This window comes from Schistocerca cancellata, chromosome 10 (genome assembly GCF_023864275.1).
Source record: "Schistocerca cancellata isolate TAMUIC-IGC-003103 chromosome 10, iqSchCanc2.1, whole genome shotgun sequence".
In the NCBI taxonomy this organism is placed as follows: Eukaryota; Metazoa; Arthropoda; class Insecta; order Orthoptera; family Acrididae; genus Schistocerca; species Schistocerca cancellata.
Window position 1 is genome coordinate 102462958 of NC_064635.1, and position 24068 is coordinate 102487025.

Genomic DNA, 24068 nt, shown 5'->3' on the forward strand with positions numbered 1-24068 from the left:
TCAGGACGACATACTGCTCCCTGTCTGTTAGAAAACTTTCTATCCAACCGCATGTGTCATCGGATAGACCGTAAGCGCGCACTTTTTGGAGCAGTGCGAAACTGAGTGGAACCTCTTGCGAAAGTCGAGAAATATGGCATCAACCTGGGAACCGGTATCTAGAGCCTGTTGTATATCATACAGAATGACGCTTCAAAAATTTTAGAGGTTTTGGAGGATGAAATTTGGAACAATTTGCGATAAGAAATCTATGGCCGGAAACTTGAAATAAAGTTTCTGTAGCAGTAGGATGTGACTGACCCATCAGTTGGGTAGCTACATTTCCGTCCACTCAAGTACAATAGACTGCCTAAGCCTGTGTGCAGGAGGTCGGTGCATAGAATTGGAAGTTTCTGAAGAATAGCTTGCTTGTACTTCTGGAGGACGTTCTCCAGCAATTGCTTTCCACACTGAAGTGACAAAAGTCATGGGATACCTTTTGATATCGCGTCGGACCTCCTTTGGGCCTGCATAGTGCAGAAACTCGACGTGGTATAGACTCAGCAAGTCGCTAGAAGTGCCCTGCAGAAATAATGAGCCGTACTGCCTCCATTGCCGCCCATAATTGCGAAACTATTGTCGGTGCGGGGTTTTGTACACAAACTGACCTCTAGACTATGTCCCATAAATGTTCGATGAGATTTTAAATATTTTCAACATTTCGCGGCCCTGTCAGCAACTAAATAAATATTAATTATAATTTTAATGCCGGCCGGAGTGGCCGAGCGGTTCTAGGCGCTACAGTCTGGAACCCCGCGACCGCTACGGTCGCAGGTTCGAATCCTGCCTCGGGCATGGATGTGTGTGATGTCCTTAGGTTAGTTACGTTTAAGTAGTTCTAAGTCATAGGGGACTGATGACCTCAGAAGTCCCATAGTGCTCAGAGCCATTTGAACCATTTAATTTTAATAACCAACAGCCTCAGTTGCACCGTTTACCTAGAATTTACCTATGTTTCAGTCGGGATAAGCCAACCTTTTTCAGAATAAAAGTAACTGCAGTTCCAGTACAGCACTCGTGGCTGCCGCATCGCGGTCGCGAAGTGGGGCCTAGGCAGTTTAAGATAAGTTTTTACAGTCTGACGATAATTTATGGATTTGTAGTTTTAGCTTGACGGTGTCCACTATGGACAACCGGTAGTTACTTTTATTCTGAAGAAGGTTGGGTTATCACGACTGAAACCTTGGTAAATTGTAGGTAAACGGTGCAACTGAGGCTGTTGGTTATTAAAATTAAAATTCTATGAGATCCATGTCGTGTGATCTGGGTGGACAAATCATTCGCTCGAACAGTCCAGAATGTTTTTCAGCTAAATTTTAATCAATTGTGGCCCTGTGACATGGCGCATTGTCATCCATAAAAGCCTCATCGTTGTTTGGGACAGTTAGTAACGAATGGTTGCAGATGGACTCCAAGCAGGCGAACATAACCATTTCTAGTCAATGACGGATCTGTCCAATGTAAACACAACCCACGCCATTATGGAGCCATCACAAGCTGGTACAGTGCCTTGTTGACAATTTGGGTCCTCGGCTTGTTGGGATCTGCGCCACAGTGGAACCCTACCATCAGCTCTTACCAGGTGAAATCGGGATCATCTGACCAGTCCACAGTTTTCCAGGCGTCTAGGGTCCAACCGATATGGTCACGAGCCCAGGAGAGGCGCTGCAGGCAATGTCATGCTGTTAGCAGATATTCCTGCCTCGGGCATGGATGTGTGCGATGTCCTTAGGTTAGTTAGGTTTAAGTAGTTATAACTTCTAGGGGACTGATGACCTCAGATGTTAAGTCCCATAGTGCTCAGAGCCATTTGAACCATACCTAATACAGCTGTGAACGCGAGACTTCCGCTTTACGAAGTGGCGACGCTTACCTTAGACCCAGCTTCCAGTAGACAAGAAGACAAAATTACACTGAAGAGCCAAAGAAACTGGTACACCTGCCTAATATCGTGCAGGGTCCTAGTGAGCACGCGGAAGTATCGCGTCACCACGTGGCATGGACTCCATTAATATCTAAAATAGTGCTGGAGGAAATTGACACTACGAATCCTGCAGAGCCGTCCATAAATTCGTAAGAGTACGAGAGGGTGGAGATCTATTCTGCACAGCACGTTGCAAGGCATCCCAGATATGCTCAACAATGTTCATGTCTGGGGAGCTCGGTGGCCAGCGGAAGTGATTAAATTCAAAAGAATGTTCCTGGAGCCACTATGTAGCAATTCTGGGCATGTTTGCTGTCGCATTGTCCTGCTGGACAGTTTTCAGTCATCAAATTTCGGTGTTGACGGGCCCAGGCGAGGCGTAAAGCTTTGTGTCCTGCCGTCATGAATGATACACGAGTAGTTACTTGGCTCCGAAATCCCATATCGATGATGTTCCACTGAATAGTTCGCACGCTGACACTTGTTGATGGCTCAGAACTGAAATCTGCAACAATTTGTGGAAGTGTTGCACTTCCGTCACGTTGAACGATTCTCTTTAGTCGGCGATGGTCCCGTTCTTGCTGAACTTTTTTCCGACCGCGGCGATGTCGGATATTTGATGTTTTACCAGGATCCAGATATTCACCATAGACTAGTGAAGTGGTCCTATGGGAACATACCTACTTTGTCGCTACCTCGGAGATGCTGTATCGCATCGCCCCTGCGTTGACTACAATACCACGTTCAAACTCACTTAACTCTTGATAACCTGCCATTGTAGCAGAAGTGACTGATGCTGCAGATTTCAACGCTTGGCCATGAACAAGCGACAGCGAGCGAACCATTCGACGAAACATCATCGATATGACCCGGAGACTGGGTGTCTGTGTTGTCCTCATATTCAACATCATCATTATTGGACTGTGTAAAAAATTTTGACTGTGAAAAAATTGGGACTTTGTATGGGCGCTGATGACTTCGCAATTGAGCGCCCCACAAACCAAACGTATCATCATCATTGATATGGGCTTTTGGTTCCGAAGTACCACCCGTGTATCCTTGTAGACTGCATGACACACACTGACACTGGACTGTTGATGGCTAGAAACATGTTTCTTGGTCGGACGAGTCTCGTTCCAAATTTTATCGAGCGGATGAATGTTTACGGTTATGGAGACAACCTCATGAATCATACACCTTGCATGTCAACAGCGGACTGTTCAAGCTCATGGAGGTTCTGTAATAATGTGGAGCTTGTACATCTGGAGTGATATGTTACCCGTGATACCTTCAGAAACGACTGTGACAGATGACACGTACGTAAGCATCCTGTCTGGTCGTCTGCATCCATTCATGTCCATTGTGCATTCCGGGGGCCTTTGGCAATTCCAGTAGGACAATGCGACAGCGGACACGTCCATAATTGCTCTAGGAACACTCTTCTGAGTTTAAACACTCCCGTCGGCCACCAAACTTCCCAGGCATGAACATTATTGATTTTATCGGGGATGCCTTCCAACGTGCTGTTAAGAAGATACCTCCACCCCCTCGTACTCTTACGGATTCATGGAGAACCCTTCAGGTTTCATTATGTCAGTTCCCTCCAGCACTACTTCAGACATTAATCGAGTCTATGCCACGTCGTCTTGTGGCACTTCTGCATGCTCGCGGGGGCCCTACAGGGTATTAGGCAGGTGTACCAATTTCTTTGGCTCTTCAGTATTATATATATATATATATATATATATATATATATATATATATATATATATATATATATATGTGTGTGTGTGTGTGTGTGGATGTATATTTCTATTAATTTCTTGTTGATCCTAGGATATACTCACCTTTGTTGCAAGAAATCCCCGAGCTCCCACCCTGCAAAATTACAGAAACTCAGTTACTTTTAATACAGTTCGTTTCAAATTAAACGGAGTTATATAGCTAAGTCCTGTAAACACAGAGGTGTTTAATTTCACATCATATACTTAAAAGCCAGAGTAGGTACAGTTGTGTATAAGAACCACGGTATATAAGCGCTGGAATAGAGATGCAAGATAATGTATTCTAGACTTCCTTGTCCACCCTGTAGTACATGTGTGGTAATTCCCTGATCACCGCGCTTATAGCAGTTAAAACGAACTGTAACGATTTGGAATGCCTACCACAATACCTAACCATGGAGGACGGTGCGGTGTGTCAGTGGAAGGAAAGACGTGTACAGTGTGATACATACACTATGTGATCAAAAGTATCCGGACACTCCCAAAAACATACGTTTTTCATAATAGGTGCATTGTGCTACCACCTGCTACCAGGTACTCCGTACCAGCGACCCCAGTAGTCTTAAGACATCGTGAGAGAGCAGAATGGGGCGCTCCGATGAACTCACGGACTTCGAACGTGGTCAGGTGACTGGGTCACACTTGTGTCATACGTCTGTACGCGAGATTTCCACACTCCTAAACATCCCTAGGTCCACTGTTTCCGATGTGATATAGTAGTGGAAACATGAAGGGACACGTACAGCAAAAAAGCTTACGGGCCGACCTCGTCTGTTGACTGACAGAGACCGCCGACAGTTGAAGAGGGTCGTAATGAGTAATAGGCAGACATCTATCCAGATCACCACACAGGAACTCCAAAATGCATCAGGATACACGGCAAGTACTATGAAAGTTAGGAAGTGAGAAAACTTGGATTTCATGGTCGAGCGGCTGCTCATTAGCCACACATCACGCCGTTAAATGCCAAATCGCCTTGGTGTAAGGAGCGTGAACGGTGGAAAAACGTTGTGTGGAGTGACGAATCACGGTACACAATGTGACGATCCGATGCCACTGTGTGGGTATGGCGAATGCCCGGTGAACGTCATCTGCCAGCATGGGTAGTACCAACAGTAAAATTCGGAGGCGGTGGTGTTATGGCGTGGTCGTGTTTTTCATGGAGGGGGCTTGCACCCCTTGTTGTTTTGCGTGACACTATCACAGCAGAGACCTAAATTGTTGCTTAAGGACGTTCTTGCGACCTACTGTTGAAGAGCAATTCAAGGATGGTGATTTCATCTTTCAACACGATCCAGCACCTGCTCATACTGCACGGCCTCTGTCGGAATGGTTGCACGACTATAACATCTCTGTAATGGGCTGCACAGAGTCCTGACCTGAATCCTGTAGAACACCTTTGGGATGTTTTGGAACACCGACTTAGTGCCAGACCTCATCCACCGACATCGATACCTCTCCTCAGTGCAGCACTCCGTGAATAATGGGCTGCCATTCCCCAAGAAACCTTCCAGCACCTGATTGAACGTATGTTTGCGAGAGTGGAAGCTGCCACGAGGCTAAGATTGGGCGAACACCATATTGGATTCCAGCATTACCGATGGAGGGCGCCACGAACTTGTAAGACATTTTCTGCTATGTGTCCGGACACTGGCCGGCCGGAGTGGCAGTGCGGTTCTAGGCGCTACAGTCTGGAGCCGTGCGGTCGCAGATTCGAATCCTGCCTCGGGCATGGATGTGTGTCATGTCCTTAGGTTAGTTAGGTTTAAGTAGTTCTAGGCGACTGATGACCTCAGAAGTTAAGTCGCATAGTGCTCAGAGCCATTTTTTTTTGTCTGCATACTTTTGATCACATAGTGTAAATAGGGTACGTTTAGTTTGCCTTTTCGCCTTAGACATTGCTACGTATTCTTTCACAGACCACAGGCGTAATAATTATCATAGTCACAACGGCTTACCATTGCTCTTACAGCCAACGGATGCGAGGAATTACAACAATACATTACTTTTTGCGTTTTCCCTGCCGTACAGGAAAAAGCGGTCGCTGAAGAAGAGGGATTATTTTCTGTGGGAACCCAACAACCCAAACTAAAGTTTTCCGAGCCTAAAAATGTGCAGTGCGTCATTAAAAATATATATCTTTTTCGAACTAACAGCTCACCTCATGGAATCAATACTAGAAATAAGAATAACTTTCCCAAAGTTTTAAAGTCACTTACTTTGGTTCAAGAAGGCGCCTAATATTCAGCAATTTACATTTTAAATGACATGCCAACAGTCGTAAGAAGTTGAACTAATAATAAAGTTCATTTTGAGAAGGATTTATCGTGGCTAGCTCCTTCTATTCCAGGGATGAATTTCTTAGCAGACTCGACTGATGTGTGTATGTTTTTAATAATATCGCATAATGCGAACATTGCGTACAATTTGACTTCTGTAGAAAATTTTTGCAGTAATATGATCATTGTAAATAAGTACCTTAAATGTTTATTTCAGTTTCGTCATTTGATGATGCGTGGCTGCAATACCCCGAGAATTATTGTATGCACCTTAGTGTAATGAAGATTTATTATTTGGTAATACGTTTTATATGCTTTTAAATGTAAATATGCTTAAGATTTGAGTGGTTCCACATGTACAAGGGCAGTTTTATTTGGGACCTGTGGAAGGTACATTAGCATATCTGTTTGGTTCTTTTTTTTATATGAAGAATTATTGTGTGTTCTTGGTTTTTGACATGTTCCACATCCCAGAAGAACTTGTTACTGTGGATCAATTGGAACGAAAAGTACATCTAATCAAATCTAATCTAATCTTCCAGTTCATAGTAATACCTACAGCCTTGAAAATGTACGCTGCGATTTCAGAACCATCCTGTATGTCTATAACAGTAGTCTTTGTTTTGAATTATCAGATACTAGGTAAGACTTTGTAAGGAGTCAGCCTCCTCTAAAATTACCTTTTTTTTTATAGAAATAACCGATACCACGTATACCATTGATCCTTGCATAGGTTAAGATTATCTCAGCTGTTTCACTAAAAGAATTCATAGATTTTGTATACGATGTATTATATTTCAGGCTAAAATGTATAAAAAGAAATTAATGCGTTACAATCGATATGTGCTAACAGTTTAAATTACTCTTCTTTTAAAAATATTTGAAATTACGAAATTTCTGGCACATTTAAAATTCATATTGTTAATTGTACAATCTAATGCTAATTATTAAATATATTTCCAGACTTAGTTACAAAATAATGTTATATCTTGGTGATGATTCTTCTGCTGTCAAGAAAGTTTGTAAACTCCTTTACTTTGTAAACTCTTTGGAAATTGCGAGTAACGCAGAGTGTAAGCAGTAGTGGTCATGCCTCAGATGGAAGTAGACGTTTTTATAAGTTTGTCTCCAACAATGTAATCATTGTTTTTTTTTTTACTGTGGACATTATAAAGTCGGTGTGATTTAGAAGAATGGGATAAAATAAAAAGATATTCACAGCAACAGGCAACTCTTCATCAGTTATTTCGTTTTCAAGAACCCGCAACATTAAATAAAAATTTTCAGCAGTAAGAATGTACTCCTAGACACAAGATTTTGAGCCAGGAACAACAACAACAACAACAACGAGATAATGAAGATAAGTAAAAAAGTTCTTCTTTTGTAATCTTACTCCTCTCGAAGTTTTCAAAATTTGTGCAAAGAATGAGAACTTTAATGGTGATGTTTGTGAGGGTTAGACTACAACTTTATTTCTCTCTTGTATTTATTGGAGCCTTACGATACATTTGCCACAAGAGTAAAACACAAACTGTCAAGCCACAGCTAACGAAAATGTCTGTATCTCAAAATAAATGTGGTTTACTCTCGCTGCCTGATTTTGACCAATATATTGTATGGCTGATCCGAAAAGCAAAGTGAGCGATGTTGCTCGACCAATCAGTACTTCAAATTCAGCAGCGGAAGGAATTTTATCAGCGCTGTTTGGTCAGGGACGGATTAAACGTGGTGTGGCAGTCTTAGAATGTCAGCATCTCTGATCCTGTGGATTAAATGGTCAGTTGTAATTACTACCGCCACACTAGTACGTTGTGATTTTAATCCGATACCGTCCTGTATTTCAGGATGAGAATTAAATTTTTATTTTACTGCTTAGTGCTACAGAAGAACGTTGAAAGTTAGGTGCACTGATAAGCGTCAACGGCCTTGCCGTAGTGGTAACACCGGTTCCCGTCAGATCACCGGAGTTAAGCGCTGTCGGGCTGGGCTAGAACTTGGATGGGTGACCATAAGGTCTGCCGAGCGCTGTTGGCAAGCGGGCTGCACTCAGCCCTTTTGAGGCAAACTGAGGAGATACTTGATTGAGTAGTCTCCGCTCTCGTGAACTGACATACGGCTGGGAGAGCGGTGTGCTGACCACACGCCCCTCCTTATCCGCATCCAGTGACGCCTGTAGTCTGAGGATGACACGGCGGCCGGTCGGAACCGTTGGGCCTTCCAAGGCGAAAAAATGAATATACAGAGTGAAAAGTATTTAAAGCGACAAACTCTGGAAGGTTGTAGGGGACATCAAAACAAATACTTTTCCCTGATGTCATTTTTTCCTATGAGGATTATTTAAACCGGTGGAGGCCGGATTACTCTCTTCAGTGGTTAGAGGCCGTATTACGCTCTTCAGTTGTAGGCAACTGCTGTCCACCAGTGTAGTAGTGCATTCTCTCTGTTTACTAATGGAGCGATACAACACAACGGACGAGCTGCACAGCGGGTTTATCAACAACAATTTCCTAATCGCCGTATCCCGCATCATACGACCTTTGCTGCTGTGTACCAACATCTGCGTGAGACCGAGTCATTCAGCAGATTACCTGGACAGGGACGCCGCCGCACGCTAAGAACGCTGCAATTTGAGAAGCTGTCTTGCAGCATGTGGAGCGGGGTCCTTCAATCAACACTCGTGCAATTGCACGTAACATGGGGACGAATCAGACGAATGTAAGAACAGTCCTTCGAGAGCAATTGTTACGCCTATTTCACTTACAGCGTGTCCACAGCCTGGAACCAGTTGATTAGCCAGCAGAGCACAGTTTTCGCAGTGGTACCTGTAACAGTGTGAAATGCGTCCTACATTTCCATCCTGTGTGTTGTTTACCGATGAAGCAACGTTCGGGCGTGATGGAGTCTTCAACATGCACAATTCGCATGTTTGCAGTGAGGATAACCCACATGCCACGGTTACTAGCGCTCATCAAGTGCGGTTCTTCGTCGGTGTCGTTGGGGATTGTTTAATTGGGCCGTACCTGCTACATAGGCCATTAAATGGCAGGCACTATTACAATTTTCTCGCCAGAGCATTGCCAGAATTGCTGGAAGACGTCGCGCTCCCTACAAGACAACACATTTGGTTCCAACATGACGGGGCGCCGGCACATGTCAGTCGTCGTGTGCGTCGATTCCTGGACCGACGGTTCCCAGAAACGTGGATTGACAGAGGTGGTCCTGTACCATGGCCTGCTCGATCCCCAGGTATGTCCCCTCTGGACTTTTTTGTGTGGGGAGAGATGCGCAACCTTGTTTACTCAACTCCTGTTGCATCAGAAGGGGATCTGGTTGCCAGGACAGCAGCAGCAGCAGGAACAATTCAGGATAAGCCTGGGGTTTTGCTCGTGTCAGACCATGATCCGACGGTGTAACCTTTGTTTACGTGTCAATGGAGGCATTTTTTAAAATCTACATCTACAACTACATCTACATTTATACTCCGCAAGCCACCCAACGGTGTGTGGCGGAGGGCACTTTACGTGCCACTGTCATTACCTCCCTTTTCTGTTCCAGTCGCGTATGGTTCGCGGGAAGAACGACTGTCTGAAAGCCTCCGTGCGCGCTCGAATCTCTCTAATTTTACTTTCGTGATCTCCTCGGGAGGTATAAGTAGGGGGAAGCAATATATTCGATACCTCAACCAGAAACGCACCCTCTCGAAACCTGGCGAGCAAGCTACACCGCGATGCAGAGCGCCTCTCTTGCAGAGTCTGCCACTTCAGTTTGTTAAACATCTCCGTAACGCTATCACGGTTACCAAATAACCCTGTGACGAAACCCACCGCTCTTCTTTGGATCTTGTCTATCTCCTCCGTCAACCCGATCTGGTACGGATCCCACACTAATGAGCAATACTCAAGTATAGGTCGAACGAGTGTTTTGTAAGCCACCTCCTTTGTTGATGGACTACATTTTCTAAGGACTCTCCCAATGAATCTCAACCTGGTACCCGCCTTACCAACAATTAATTTTATATGATCATTCCACTTCAAATCGTTACGCACGCATAACCCAGATATTTTACAGAAGTAACTGCTACCAGTGTTTGTTCCGCTATCATATAATCATACAATAAAGGATCCTTCTTTCTATGTATTCGCAATACATTACATTTGTCTATGTTAAGGGTCAGTTGCCACTCCCTGCACCAAGTGCCTATCCGCTGCAGATCTTCCTGCATTTCGCTACAATTTTCTAATGCTGCAACTTCTCTGTATACTACAGCATCATCCGCGAAAAGCCGCATGGAACTTACGACACTATCTACTAGGTCATTTAGGTATATACATTGTGAAAAGCAATGGTCCCATAACACTCCCCTGTGGCACGCCAGAGGTTACTTTAACATCTGTAGACGTCTCTCCATTGATAACAACATGCTGTGTTCTGTTTGCTAAAAACTCTTCAATCCAGCCACACAGCTGCTCTGATATTCCGTAGGCTCGTACTTTGTTTATCAGGCGACAGTGCGGAACTGTATCGAACGCCTTCCGGAAGTCAAGGAAAATAGCATCTACCTGGGAGCCTGTATCTAATATTTTCTGGGTCTCATGAACAAATAAAGCGAGTTGGGTCTCACACGATCGCTGTTTCCGGAATCCATGTTGATTCCTACAGAGTAGATTCTGGGTTTCCAAAAACGACATGATACTCGAGCAAAAAACTTGTTCTAAAATTCTACAACAGATCGACGTCAGAGATATAGGTCTATAGTTTTGCGCATCTGCTCGACGACCCTTCCTGAAGACTGGGACTACCTGTGCTCTTTTCCAATCATTTGGAACTTTCCGTTCCTCTAGAGAGTTGCGGTACACGGCTGTTAGAAGGGGGGCAAGTTCTTTCGCGTACTCTGTGTAGAATCGAATTGGTATCCCGTCAGGTCCAGTGGACTTTCCTCTGTTGAGTGATTGCAGTTGCTTTCCTATTCCTTGGACACTTATTTCGATGTCAGACATTTTTTCGTTCGTGCGAGGATTTAGAGAAGGAACTGCAGTGCGGTCTTCCTCTGTGAAACAGCTTTGGAAAAAGGTGTTTAGTACTTCAGCTTTACGCGTGTCGTCCTCTGTTTCAGTGCCATCATCATCCCAGAGTGTCTGGATATGCTGTTTCGATCCACTTACTGATTTAACGCAAGACCAGAACTTCCTAGGGTTTTCTGTCTGTAATTGAAATTGGGTTTTCTTAATGTGTTGTCTCTTGGTCATAAAAAATGGAAAAGTGTTTGTTGGTTTAATTAATTATCCGCCAGAGAAATCTTCCTCTACAAATCTCATAGGAACAAACGACATTTGGGAAAAATATTTGTTTTGATGTCCCCTACAACTTCCCAGAGTTTGTCGGTTTAAACAAATTTCACCCTGTGTACAAAGAAGCAGAGACAGACTGATAGGACATGTGCTCCGACGTCAAGGAATAAATTCATGGTATTAGTTGGAGCTATAGAGGATACAAACTGTACATGAGGAGAGAGATTTGAATACATCCAGCAAATAAATGAAATATGTTCGCAGTTGCGAATACAGACAGCCATCAGCTGTATAATGGAATTTGGAAATACAAATTTTGTGTTGGACAGGGACTCGAACCCAGATTCCTCGCCTTATGCGTACCTTCACCTGCACCACTTCGGTTATTCCTACGCGACTCACAGCCAGACCCAAACTTCCAAATGTTGTCGTTCCGGCGTCATAACGTGTACTCTTACACACATTACGTGATTCCCGTATAGGGGAAGACATTTTAATTGACAGTCGCTGCCTGATGTTGGCAGCGCTCTTCTTTACCACACAGACACTGCAATATTGTATTTAGCCGCCGATACCAGGTGGCGACATTCAGTTAAAATGTCTTTCCCTGTACGGGAATCACATAATGTGTGTAAGAGAACAGGTTCTGACGGAGCAACGACGGCATGTGGAAGTTTGGGTTTGGCCGTGAACCAAAGGGGTTCATATGGTCGCTCGCGTAAGGCGGGAAATCATGGTCCGAGCCACCAACCAGCACAAATTTTCATTCTCATCATTCCATGATAATTATATATACACTACTGGCCATTAAAATTGTTACACCAAGAAGAAATGCAGATGATACACGGCTATTCATTGGACAAATATATTATACTAGAACTGACATGTTATTATATTTTCAAGCAATTTGGTTGCATAGATCAGTACCCAGAACAACCACCTCTGGCCGTAATAACGGCCTTGATACGCCTGGGCATTGATTCAAACAGAACTTGGATGGCGTGTACAGGTACAGCTGCCCATGCAGCTTCAGCACGATACCACAGTTCATCAAGAGTAGTGACTGGCGTAATGTGACGAGCCAGTTGCTCGGCCACCATTGACCACACGTTTTCAATTCGTGAGAGATCTGGAGAATGTGGTGGCCAGGGCAGCAGTCGAACATTTTCTGTGTCCAGAAAGGCCCGTACAGGGCCTGCAACATGCGCTCGTGTATTATCCTGCTGAAATGTAGGGTTTCGCAGGGATCGAATGAAGGGTAGAGCCACGCGTCGTAACACATCTGAAATGTAACGTCCACTGGTCAAAGTGCCGTCAATGCGAACAAGAGATGACCGAGACGTGTATCCAATGGCACCTCATACCATAACGCCGGGTGATGCGGCAGTATGGCGATGACGAATACACGCTTCCAATGTGCGTTTCCCCGCGATGTCGCCAAACACGGATGCGACCATCGGATTCATCCGAAAAAATGATGTTTTGCCATTCGTGCACCCAGGTTCGTCGTTGAGTACACCATAGCAGGCGCTCCTGTCTGTGATGCAGCGTCTAGGGTAACCGCAGCCATGGTCCCCGAGCTGATAGTCCATGCTGCTGCAAACGTCGTCGAACTGTTCTTGCAGATGGTTGTTGTCTTGCTAAACGTCCCCATCTGTTGACTCAGGGATCGAGACGTGGCTGCACGATCCGTTACAGCCATGCGGATAAGAAGCCTGTCATCTCGACTGCTAGTGTTACGAGGCCATTGGGATCCAGAACGGCGTTCCGTATTACCCTCCTGAACCCACCGATTCCATATTCTGCTAACAGTCATTGGATCTCGACCAAAGCGAGCAGCGATGTCGCGATACGATAAACGGCAATATCGATAGGCTACAATCCGACCTTTATCAAAGTCGGAAACGTGATGGTACGCATTTCTCCTCCTTACACGAGGCATCACAACAACGTTTCACCTGGCAACGCCGGTCAGCTGCTGTTTGTGTATGAGAAATCGGTTGGAAACTTTCCTCAAGTCAGCACGATGTAGGTGTCTCCACCGGCGCCAACCTTGTGTGAATGCTCTGAAAAGCTAATCATTTGCATATCACAGCATCTTCTTCCTGTCTGTTAAATTTCGCGTCTGTAGCACGTCATCTTCGTGGTGTAGCAATTTTAATGGCCAGTAGTGTGTATATATATATATATATATATATATATATATATATATATTATAAAAATAATTATAGCTAATGGTTGTTCGTACTCGCAGCTGCGAATAAATTTCATGTATAGCGTGACACAGAATAAGGGGAATGTTTGAAATGAGTTGTGGCAGCCATGGGCAGGTGACAGCACTGCGGGTTCGTGAAATTAGTTAGTCAACAGTCCGCCGTTTCAGTAATCACGGATCAGTGGAACGGACAACAGCGTGTGTTAGCCATAAAAATGTTTTATAAAAACATTGATAGTTTTGTAGCGGCGCAGAGGGAGTTTCGACGGTTTTGTAATTTAGGACGTCATGATGCCGTTCCGTCGAAACACTTGATAAAATGTAGGATTAATAACTTTGAAGAGATTGGAACTGCCATCAAGAAGAAACCAACAGGACGACCGAGAAGTGTGAGTTCTCCAGAGAATATTGATGTTGTACGTGTTTCTGTCTTACAGAGCCCACGGCGTTCAATTCGTAAGCAAGCAGCAATGGTTGGAATGTCCCGGGAGCGTGTCAGCAGAACTCTTCATCTTGATTTAAAATTTCATCCGTACAAACTACAGATAGTGCAACAAATGAAGTACAACGATTACTGGTTATGATTAAGATTCTGCCAACAAATGATACCAAAAATAAAGAATGGCGATGAATTTCTACCGTAAACAAGTTGTGGATGTCAGATGAGGCATATTTTCATCTCACAGGTTATGTGAATAAACAGAACTACCGTTGCTGGACAAACACAAATTCTAAGAGGCCGGTGTGGCCGAGCGGTTCTAGGGTCTTCAGTCTGGAACCGTGAGACCGCTACGGTCGCAGGTTCGAATCCTGCGTCGGGCATCGATGTGTGTGATGTCCTTAGGTTAGTTAGGTTTAAGTAGTTCTACGTTCTAGGGGACTGATGACCTCAGATGTTAAGTCCCATAGTGCTCAGAGCGATTTGAACCAGCCGCAAATCCTAATGACGCTCATGACCGGCCTTTACACGCTAGTAAAGTGTTAGTATGGTGTGGTGTTTCATCGCATGGGATTATCGGTCCGTTTTTTTTCGCAAAACAACAGGGATACTCAATAACTGTCAATGCCAATCGTTACGTGGATATCTTACGAACTTTTGCTACACCTGCACTGAACAACTTTCCAAACGTTCGAGAAGACTGGTTTCAACAGGACGGAGTGACATCATACAATGCACGGCAATCAATGGCATATCGGCGAGAATTGTTTGAGAATTGTGTGATCTCACGATTCGGTAACATTACCTGGCACCTAGATCGCCAGATTTATCAGTTTGTGATTTTTTCTTGTGCGGGTAGCTAAAGAGCAAAGACTACACGACTCGACCAAGAATGCTGGATGAGCTAAAACAGAGAATTCCAGATGCATTTCACAGTACCCCAGCTGAGATGTTGCAGCGATCAATGAGGAATCTCAACAGCAGATTTCACGTATGTATTCGTACAGGAGGACGCCATCTAAACGGCGTATTTAAAAAAAATGATAAATGTCATCAATGTTTCGTAAATGGCAGAGTTGTAAGGTTTCAATTACTATGAATGCAATTTCTTTCCTTTATCACTTCAAGTTTTATTGGACTGTGGAAATGTTCCCGTTTTTCTGTGTCACCCTGTATTTGATGACGGCTGTAGTCGCCGCAGCGTCTGTTCGGTCGGCCAGGAATGCATGTCGAAGGCTACATCGCATCGTTTTTTCTAAGAACACAGGTACTGTAATATCGTGTCTAGGAAATAATTCAAGACGTAAGGAGCAAGTGGTACTCCGAGGTAAAGAGAATGGCGCAGGAGTGGAATTCTTGGCGGGCCGCATCAAACCACTCAGAAGACGTGTGGTCAATTTCTTCCATCAATATTTATAGATGAAGGGGGGAATTATTGATGTCAGCTGCATAGCGACCTTAGGCGGAATCGAAGAACAGGTACCAGGCATGCATATAACTGACTCATCTCAGTGGGCCATGAGTCCACCAATTTCAGTGGCCGGCCGAAGTGGCCGAGCGGTTCTAGGCGCTACAGTCTGGAACCGCACGACCGCTACGGTCGCAGGTTCGAATCCTGCCTCGGGCATGGATGTGTGCTATGTCCTTAGTTAGGTTTAAATAGTTCTAAGTTCTAGGGAACTGATGACCTCAGAAGTTAAGTCCCATAGTGCTCAGAGCCATTCGAACCAATTTCAGTGCGGATGCACATGCTGCGTTCGACGTCCTGAGGGAATGTCAAAAAAGCGAGGTTGGACGACACGTGCGGGGACTGTGGACAGGTGGCGCTAAGTGGGAAATGAGTCGGCGGAGAGGCGTGCCGATATATTGGGCGCGTTTGCGAGAATCGCCGTGTCCGGAGTCCGCCTGCTTAGCTAGGCATGCAAGCGGGCCCCGGTTCGATTCCCGGCCGGGTTGGAGATTTTCTCCACTCAGGGACTGGGTGCTGTGTTGTCCCCATCATCATTTCATAGACATCACCGGCGCGCAAGTCGCCCAATGTGGCGTCGACTGAAATAAGACTTGCACTTGGCGGCCGAACTTCCTCCCGGCCAACGATGCCACACGCTCATTTCATTTACCGTGTCCGGATGGCGCAGCGCTTTACGCAATACCTAGTAAGCAAGGGCTCCCGTGTTCGCGTCCCGATCGCGCACACATCACTCGTCGCCGCTGATTCCGCATAAAGTCCCAATGCAGCTGAAATCAATAATTCCTCCCTCCCCTCCTCCCTCCACTTTCAATTTACATAATACGTATCACAGTTGCAAATTCCGCATCGTGTCTTTTCTTCCGGACGCGTTCGGAAGAAAAGACACTACACATTCATATAATATCAGTAACACTTATCTATCTGGCACTACAACACGCCTTACAATAAAAAGAGTTAATGTTTTGTATATGGCTGTGCTCAGCAACCGTAACTAATTACAATGTTACGAACTTCCAGCCAACCGGTTGCAAACAGAATTAAAAATTCTTTAACTAGTTTTCAACGCCAACTAGGGGCGCGCTCTTCAAAAGAAACTGTTACCTTACATATGGTTAAAAGATGTCGCTCATATTTTCCTTTTAACCACGTGTAAGGTAACAGTTTCTTTTGAAGAGTGCGCCCCTAGTTGGCGTTGAAAACTAGTTAAAGAATTTTAAATTCTGTTTGCAACCGATTGGCTGGAAGTTCGTAACATTGTCATAAAAAGAATACTGTGGCGGAGGTACAATGACCTTCCGTTACTTTCGGAGAGAAACTGTGTTAAAATTCTGTCCCATTCAAGCCGAATTATGTTTCTAGCTGTTTCCCTATACAGGGTGATTCACGGAGATATGCAAATATTTTAATGCGTTATTCTACAAGTAAAACTAAAGAAAAATTTCATATAAACATAGGCCCGCAAAATGTTTAGTCACGGAGTTACGACTAATAAAAGATTTTGCCTTAAATTTAGCAACTTCGCTAATATGAAGCCATCGCAAAACTGTGCGAGATTGATGTAAAGCGCAATTTCCATTTATTTGGTTGTTATTGTGCTGGTGAATCTAATAAAACATGTCCCAGATGTGTATCTGCACTAGTTTTCCAGAACATCCAGAGAAGCAAAGATTGCTCGCATTATGAATGTGCAGAAGAAATTAAGACCAACCCTGTGAAACTGAAACGAGTAACAAAATCTGTTCATACATGTGAAGCTAAATGGATTGAACTCTGTGGAAACATTTTCGAATATTTATTGAGGACGTATTGTGAAATTGTATGTACACTGCACAATTACCTGCACACTGAGCTTTGTTTTTTCCGGTTTAACATGAATTCACGTGTGCTATGGTATTAATAAAAGCAGATTATCTGCCACATTCATACACTTTCAGTTAACGTTATTATCATTTTTTCAAAATTAAATTCTCTACAACGTCTGTTGAAAACTTTGTGCAATTGTCTGGAATTAAAAAAAAAAAACTTGAGCCAAGTAGTTAATTAATTAAAGATTTTACAAAATTGCTTATTTCATTCACTGTATAGCTAAAAATAAAATAAAAAAAATAAAAATAATATATAAAATAATAATAATGAAAACCTTATTTTTAAGTATGTTGCATGAGTAGGATTAAAAAAACAATGAATTCATTAATATTAACAGTAATCATGTATACATATCCTGGCAACTGACTCGTTCGACATTATTTCGATAAAAGAATTGTTCAAATGATCTATGGAACTTGCTACTAACTAACTTAGTTTTAGTATACAACTTGATACGTGAACTTGACGGTAGTGTGCCAGCAGTAAGGCTATACAGGTTGTTAAAAAAAGTATTTCGTATTTTGAGACGTGGTAGTGTGGACCAAAACAAGGCAGAAAAGTGCAGAAGCCATGGGCACCAAAACACATAGTTTAAGAGCTATGAGCACTTGTTCATCACTGTGAGACATGCCTCTTCTACTGCAATCTCTTTGCTTTCCATATTTCTGGAAGTGGTAGTGTAGACCAAAAGAAGAGAAAACTGAACAGTGAACAAAGGCTCTAAAATGTAACTTTGAGAGCTACGAGAATTTTCTTTTAACACCGTGGTATTTTAAGGTTGCCCTCCATACATGGCTTAGCTGTCATAGAGATATAATATTTTGTAAATCTTCCTTAAAGACACAAAAGAATCAAAGACATCTGCTGCCAGTCGGCACTGATTTTTAGCAACTGGGCAAGTCTGAAAAGCTATGCCGGGCAGGGATTCGAACCCAGGTCTTCGGCTTATTAGGCATTTGGACACAGCGGCCAACGCAATCGCGCGGACTTCTCTAGCATGCCTTCTGTCAGATCAAAATTGTCATGCCACACACGCTCATGATGTAGTGCTCATGGCTCATTACCCTCATTACTCGCGACATTTAGCCTATTCCAATAAGAGTCAATAAAATTCTTCTGGATTGGAGGCCGCATTGTCAACTATAAAATCCCGACTTTTTTCGCTTTGTGATAGATGGCGCTGTAATAGTCACAAACATATGGCTCACAATTTTATATTAACAGTTGGTAACAGGTAGGTTTTTTAAAATTAAAATACAGAACGTAGGTACGTTTGAATATTTTATTTCGGTTGTTCCAATGTGATACATGTATCTTTGGGAACTTATCATTTCTGAGAACGCATGCTGTTACAGCGTGATTACCTGTAAATACCACATTAATGCAATAAGTGCTCAAAATGATGGCCGTCAGCCTCAGTGCATTTGGCAATACGTGTAACGACATTCCTCTCAACAGCGAGTAGTTCGCCTTCCGTAATGTTCGCACATGCATTGACAAAGCGCTGACGCATGTTGTCAGGCGTTCTCGGTGGATCACGATAGCAAATATCCTTCAACTTTCCCCACAGAAAGAAATCCTGGGACGTCAGATCCGGTGAACGTGCGGCCCATGGTATGGTGCTAGGACGACCAATCCACCTGTCATGAAATATGCTATTGAATGCCGCTTCAACCACACGCGAGCTATGTGCCGGACATCCATCATGTTGGAAGTACATCACCATTCTGTCATGCAGTAAAACATCTTGTAGTAACTTCGGTAGAACATTACGTAGGAAATCAGCATACACTGTACCATTTAGATTGCCATCGAAAAAATGGGGGCTAATTGTCCTTCCCCCATAATGCCGCACCATACATTAACCCGCCAAGATCGCTGATGTTCCACTTGTCGCAGCCATCGTGGATTTTTCGTTGCCCAACAGTGCATATTATGCCGGTTTACGTTACCGCTGTTGGTGAGTGACGCTTCGTCGCTAAATAGAACGCGTGCAAAAAATCTGTCATCGTCCCGTAATTTCTCTTGTGCCCAGTGGCAGAACTATACACGACGTTCAAAGTTGTCGCCATGCAATTCCTGATGCACAGAAAGATGGTACGGGTGCAATCGATGTTGATGCAGCATTCTCAACACCGACGTTTTTGAGATCCCCGATTCTCGCGCAATTTGTCTGCTACTGACGTGCGGATTAGCCGCGACAGCAGCTGAAACACCTACTTGGGCATGATCATTTGTTGCAGGTCGTGGTTGACGTTTCACATGTGGCTGAACACCTCCTGTTTCCTTAAATAACGTAACTATCCGGCGAACGGTCCGGACACTTGGATGATGTCGTCCAGGATACCGAGCAGCATACATAGCAGACGCCCGTTGGGCATTTTGATCACAATAGCCATACATCAACACGATATCGACCTTTCCCGCAATTGGTAAACGGTCCATTTTAACACGGGTAATGTATCACGAAGCAAATACCGTCCCCACTGGCGGAATGTTACGTGATACCACGTACTTATGTTTGTGACTATTACAGCGCCGTCTATCACAAAGCGAAAAAAGTGGTCCAGCTAATTCATTCATATTTGTTTACATACTACACGAATATGTAATAAAAATGGGGGTTCCTATTAAAAAAAAACTCAGTTGATATCCGTTTGACATATGGCAGCGCCATCTAGCGGGCCAGCCATGGCGCCATCTGGTTTCCCCCTTCACGCTAGACGAGTTTCGTTCTTTGTAATTTTTTCGTTTGATGTTTATTTCGTGAGATATTTGGCCCGGTCACTATCAATGGACCACCCTTTATACTGTGGAGAAGTGTTGTCATTGGACATGAGGACGAGGAGGAAGGGGTATAGGTGTTCTTTTGTCGGTCTTTGCACTGCGTGTTGTCGTTGGCGGAAATGGCGCTTCTCACTGGAGTTTCCTTTATTCCATGCCATTAACGGAAATCGGCGAACAGGAAACTGAGCGGCGACTGCAGCGTAGCGTTGTTTACTAACTGCTTAGTATCGAATAGGGCGCGTCTGTGTACCCTCCGCCGCTGTGGCCTACTGCGCGCCTGTTGTTAGTTAGAGGAGGAAGATTAGAGAGGCTATAGAAATAGCCAAGCGACCCGGCAACATGAATAGAGAAGACTGGTGGCGACTTCCAGCGTCTCGGCTGCCAGCAGTGACAGCTTTGCGGAAGGACAGCTCTCGCAGAGCAACAGGCGCGCGGTGGGCCACAGCGGCGGAGGGTACACACAGCGCTGACGCTCCCCAGTCGATACTGGGCAGTTAGTAAACAACGCTACGCTGCAGTCGCCGCTCAGTTTCCTGTTCCCGGATTTCCACCAATTGCAAGCAGTAAAGGAAAATCCAATGGGAAACGCCTATTTCCGCCAATGACAATACGCAATTTGATATTGTACCACACAAGCGGTTCGTAGTGAAATTGCGTGTTTATGAAATATCGTCTCAGTTATGTGACTGGATTTGCGATTTCCTGTCAGAGAGGTCACAGTTCGTAGTAATTGACGGAAAGTCATCGAGTAAAACAGAAGTGATTTCAGGCGTTCCCCAAGGTAGTGTTATAGGCCCTTTCCTGTTCCTTATCTATGTAAACGATTTGGGAGACAATCTGAGCAGCCGTCTTCGGTTGTTTACAGACGGCGCTGTCGTTTATCGACCAATAAAGTCATCAGAAGATCAAAACAAACTGTAAAACGATTTAGAAAAAACATCTGAATTCTGCGAAAAGTGGCAGTTGACCCTAAATGACGAAAAGTGTGAGGTCATCCACACCAGTGCTAAAAGGAACTCTTTAAACTGCGGTTACACGATAAATCAGTCTAATTTAAAAGCCGTAAATTCAACTAAATACCCAGGTATTACAATTACGAACAACTTAAATTGGAAAGAACACATAGAAAATGTTGTGGGGAAGGCTGCGTTTTGTTGGCAGGACACTTGGAAAATGTAACAGATGTACTAAGGAGACTGCCTACACTACGCTTGTCCGTCCTCTTTTAGAATACAACTGCGCGGTGTGGTATCCTTACAAGATAGGACTGACGGAGTACATCGAAAAAGTTCAAAGCAGGGCAGGACGTTTTGTATTATCGCGAAATGTGGGAGAGAGTGTCACAGAAATGATACAGGATTTGGGCTGGAAATCATTAAAAGAAAGGCGTTTTTCGTTGTGACGGAATCTTCTCACGAAATTCCGATCACCAACTTTCTCCTCCGAATGCGAAAATATTTTGTTGACACCGACCTACACAGGTAGGAACGATCACCACGATAAAATAAGGGAAATCAGAGCTCGTACGGAAAGATATACGTGTTCATTCTTTCCGCGCGCTATACGAGATTGGGATAATAGAGAATTGTGAAGGTGGTTCGATGAACCCTCTGCCAGGCACTTAAATGTGATTTGCAGAGTATGCATGTAGATGTAGGTCTAGATGCAATGCAAAGACCAATAAAAGAACATCTAATACCCCTCCTCCTCACCCTCATATCCAATGACAGCACTCTTCCATAGTATATAAGTAACCAAACTAGAGTTCATTCAGTAGTCAGCAATACATCCTGAGGAAGGCATCTTGCAACAGTCGCCGAAACCTCGGAATTTTATAGTTGACAATACGACCTCAAAGCAAGAAGAATTTTGCTGACTATGACAAGGGCACCGGAAGCCTACGCTTATATTTCCATAAGAGTTCGAGTTTGGCGTGCATTTGTACTGAATTCATTGTCCATTATCGCCTTAATTATGTATGTGGCGTCAGTTCTTTCAGACATGTCCGAAACAGGAGACACAATTTTGGTCCTGCAGTTACCACGAATCAACACACAAATGAATTAAAGACGTTAGGTGCCATGGGCATTGATTTATATCAATGGGGCAAGTTTAAAATTTTGTGTCAGGCTGGGATTCGAGCCCGTGTCTCCTGCTTACGAGGCAGAAGCGCTGATCACTACGCCATCCAGACACAGTGGTGAACACAACCGCACAGACTACCCTAGAATCAGGTAGATTAGGTACTGCGATTTTTTTTTGGCAGTACCATGGCTGATGATGGTGTGTGTATTGTGTGCGTGTATATTAAACTGGGGACCTAGAAACAACAGAGACGCTTCGTCCAGCCGTAGCCCTCAGAGGTTGACGACCCCACAACAGGCTGCAGCAGTCCACCCACCCCACCTCCGCCCCACACCGAACCCGGGGTTATTGTGCGGTTCGGCATCCAGTGGCCCGTCCGCTCCCCCCCTCCCCCTTACGCCCCCCCCCGCCCCGTCCCCCAGGTACGTCTCATACCAGACGAGTGTAACCCCAAATGTTTGTGTGGTAGAGTAATGATGATACAGGCTCCCAGGTAGATGCTATTTTCCTTGACTTCTGGAAGGCGTTCGATACAGTTCCGCACTGTCGCCTGATAAACAAAGTACGAGCCTACGGAATATCAGACCAGTTGAGTGGCTGGATTGAAGAGTTTTTAGCAAACAGAACACAGCATGTTGTTATCAATGGAGAGACGTCTACAGACATTAAGGTAACCTCTGGTGTGCCACAGGGGAATGTTATGGGACCATTGCTTTTCACAATATATATAAATGACCTAGTAGATAGTGTCGGAAGCTTTTCACGGATGATGCTGTAGTATACAGAGAAGCTGCAGCATTAGAAAATTGTAGCGAAATGCAGGAAGATCTGCAGCGGATAGGCACTTGGTGCAGGGAGTGGCAACTGACCCTTAACATAGACAAATGTAATGTATTGCAAATACATAGAAAGAAGGATCCTTTATTGTATGATTATATGATAGCGAAACAAACACTGGTAGCAGTTACTTCTGTAAAATATCTGGGAGTATGCGTGCGGAACGATTTGAAATGGAATGATCATATAAAATTAGTTGTTGGTAAGGCGGGTACCAGGTTGAGATTCATTGGGAGAGTCCTTAGAAAATGTAGTCCATCAACAAAGGAGGTGGCTTACAAAACACTCGTTCGACATATACTTGAGTATTGCTCATCAGTGTGGGAGCCGTACCAGGTCGGGTTGACGGAAGAGATAGAGAACATCCAAAGAAGAACGGCGCGTTTCGTCACAGAGTTATGTGGTAAGGGTGATAGCGTTACGGAGATGTTTAGCAAACTCAAGTGGCAGACTCTGCAAGAGAGGCGCTCTGCATCGCGGTGTATCTTGCTCGCCAGGTTTCAAGAGGGTGCGTTTCTGGATGAGGTATCGAGTATATTGCTTCCCCCTACTTATATCTCCCGAGGAGATCACGAATGTAAAATTAGAGAGATTCGAGCGCGCACGGAGGCTTTCCGGCAGTCGTTCTTCCCGCGAACCATACGCGACTGGAACAGAAAAGGGAGGTAATGACAGTGACACGTAAAGTGCCCTCCGTCACACACCGCTGGGTGGCTTGCGGAGTATAAATGTAAATGTAGATGTAGACGTAGATGTACACGTACGTGGAGACAGTGTTTGCGCAGCAATCGCCGACATAGTGTAACTGAGGCGGAATAAGCGGAACCAGCCTACATTCGCCGAGGCAGGTGGAAAACCGCCTTAAAAACCATCCACGGGCTGGCCGGCACACCGGACCTCGACACTAATCCGCCAGGCGGATTCATGCCAGGGACCGGCACGCCTTCCCGCTCTGGAAGCAGCGCGTGAGACTGCGCGGTTAGTCGGGCTGGCTGCTGATGATGGTACCATAATGCAATAGCCAGCAGGTTAAATAAAAATTACGACTGTAGAC

General features: G+C 44.4%; 1 protein-coding gene and 1 pseudogene across 1 annotated transcript in view; one reads left to right on the plus strand and one right to left on the minus strand.

Annotated features, from left to right (window-relative positions):
- Positions 1-24068, minus strand: part of LOC126106425 (uncharacterized) — a 96975-nt gene that overhangs the window by 43232 nt on the left and 29675 nt on the right. Inside the window, exon 3 of the mRNA XM_049912701.1 lies at positions 3811-3841. Coding sequence (XP_049768658.1) covers positions 3811-3841 — 31 coding nt within the window. The remainder of the gene's footprint in view (positions 1-3810; positions 3842-24068) is intronic.
- On the plus strand, positions 7943-8060 carry LOC126107201 (5S ribosomal RNA; annotated as a pseudogene).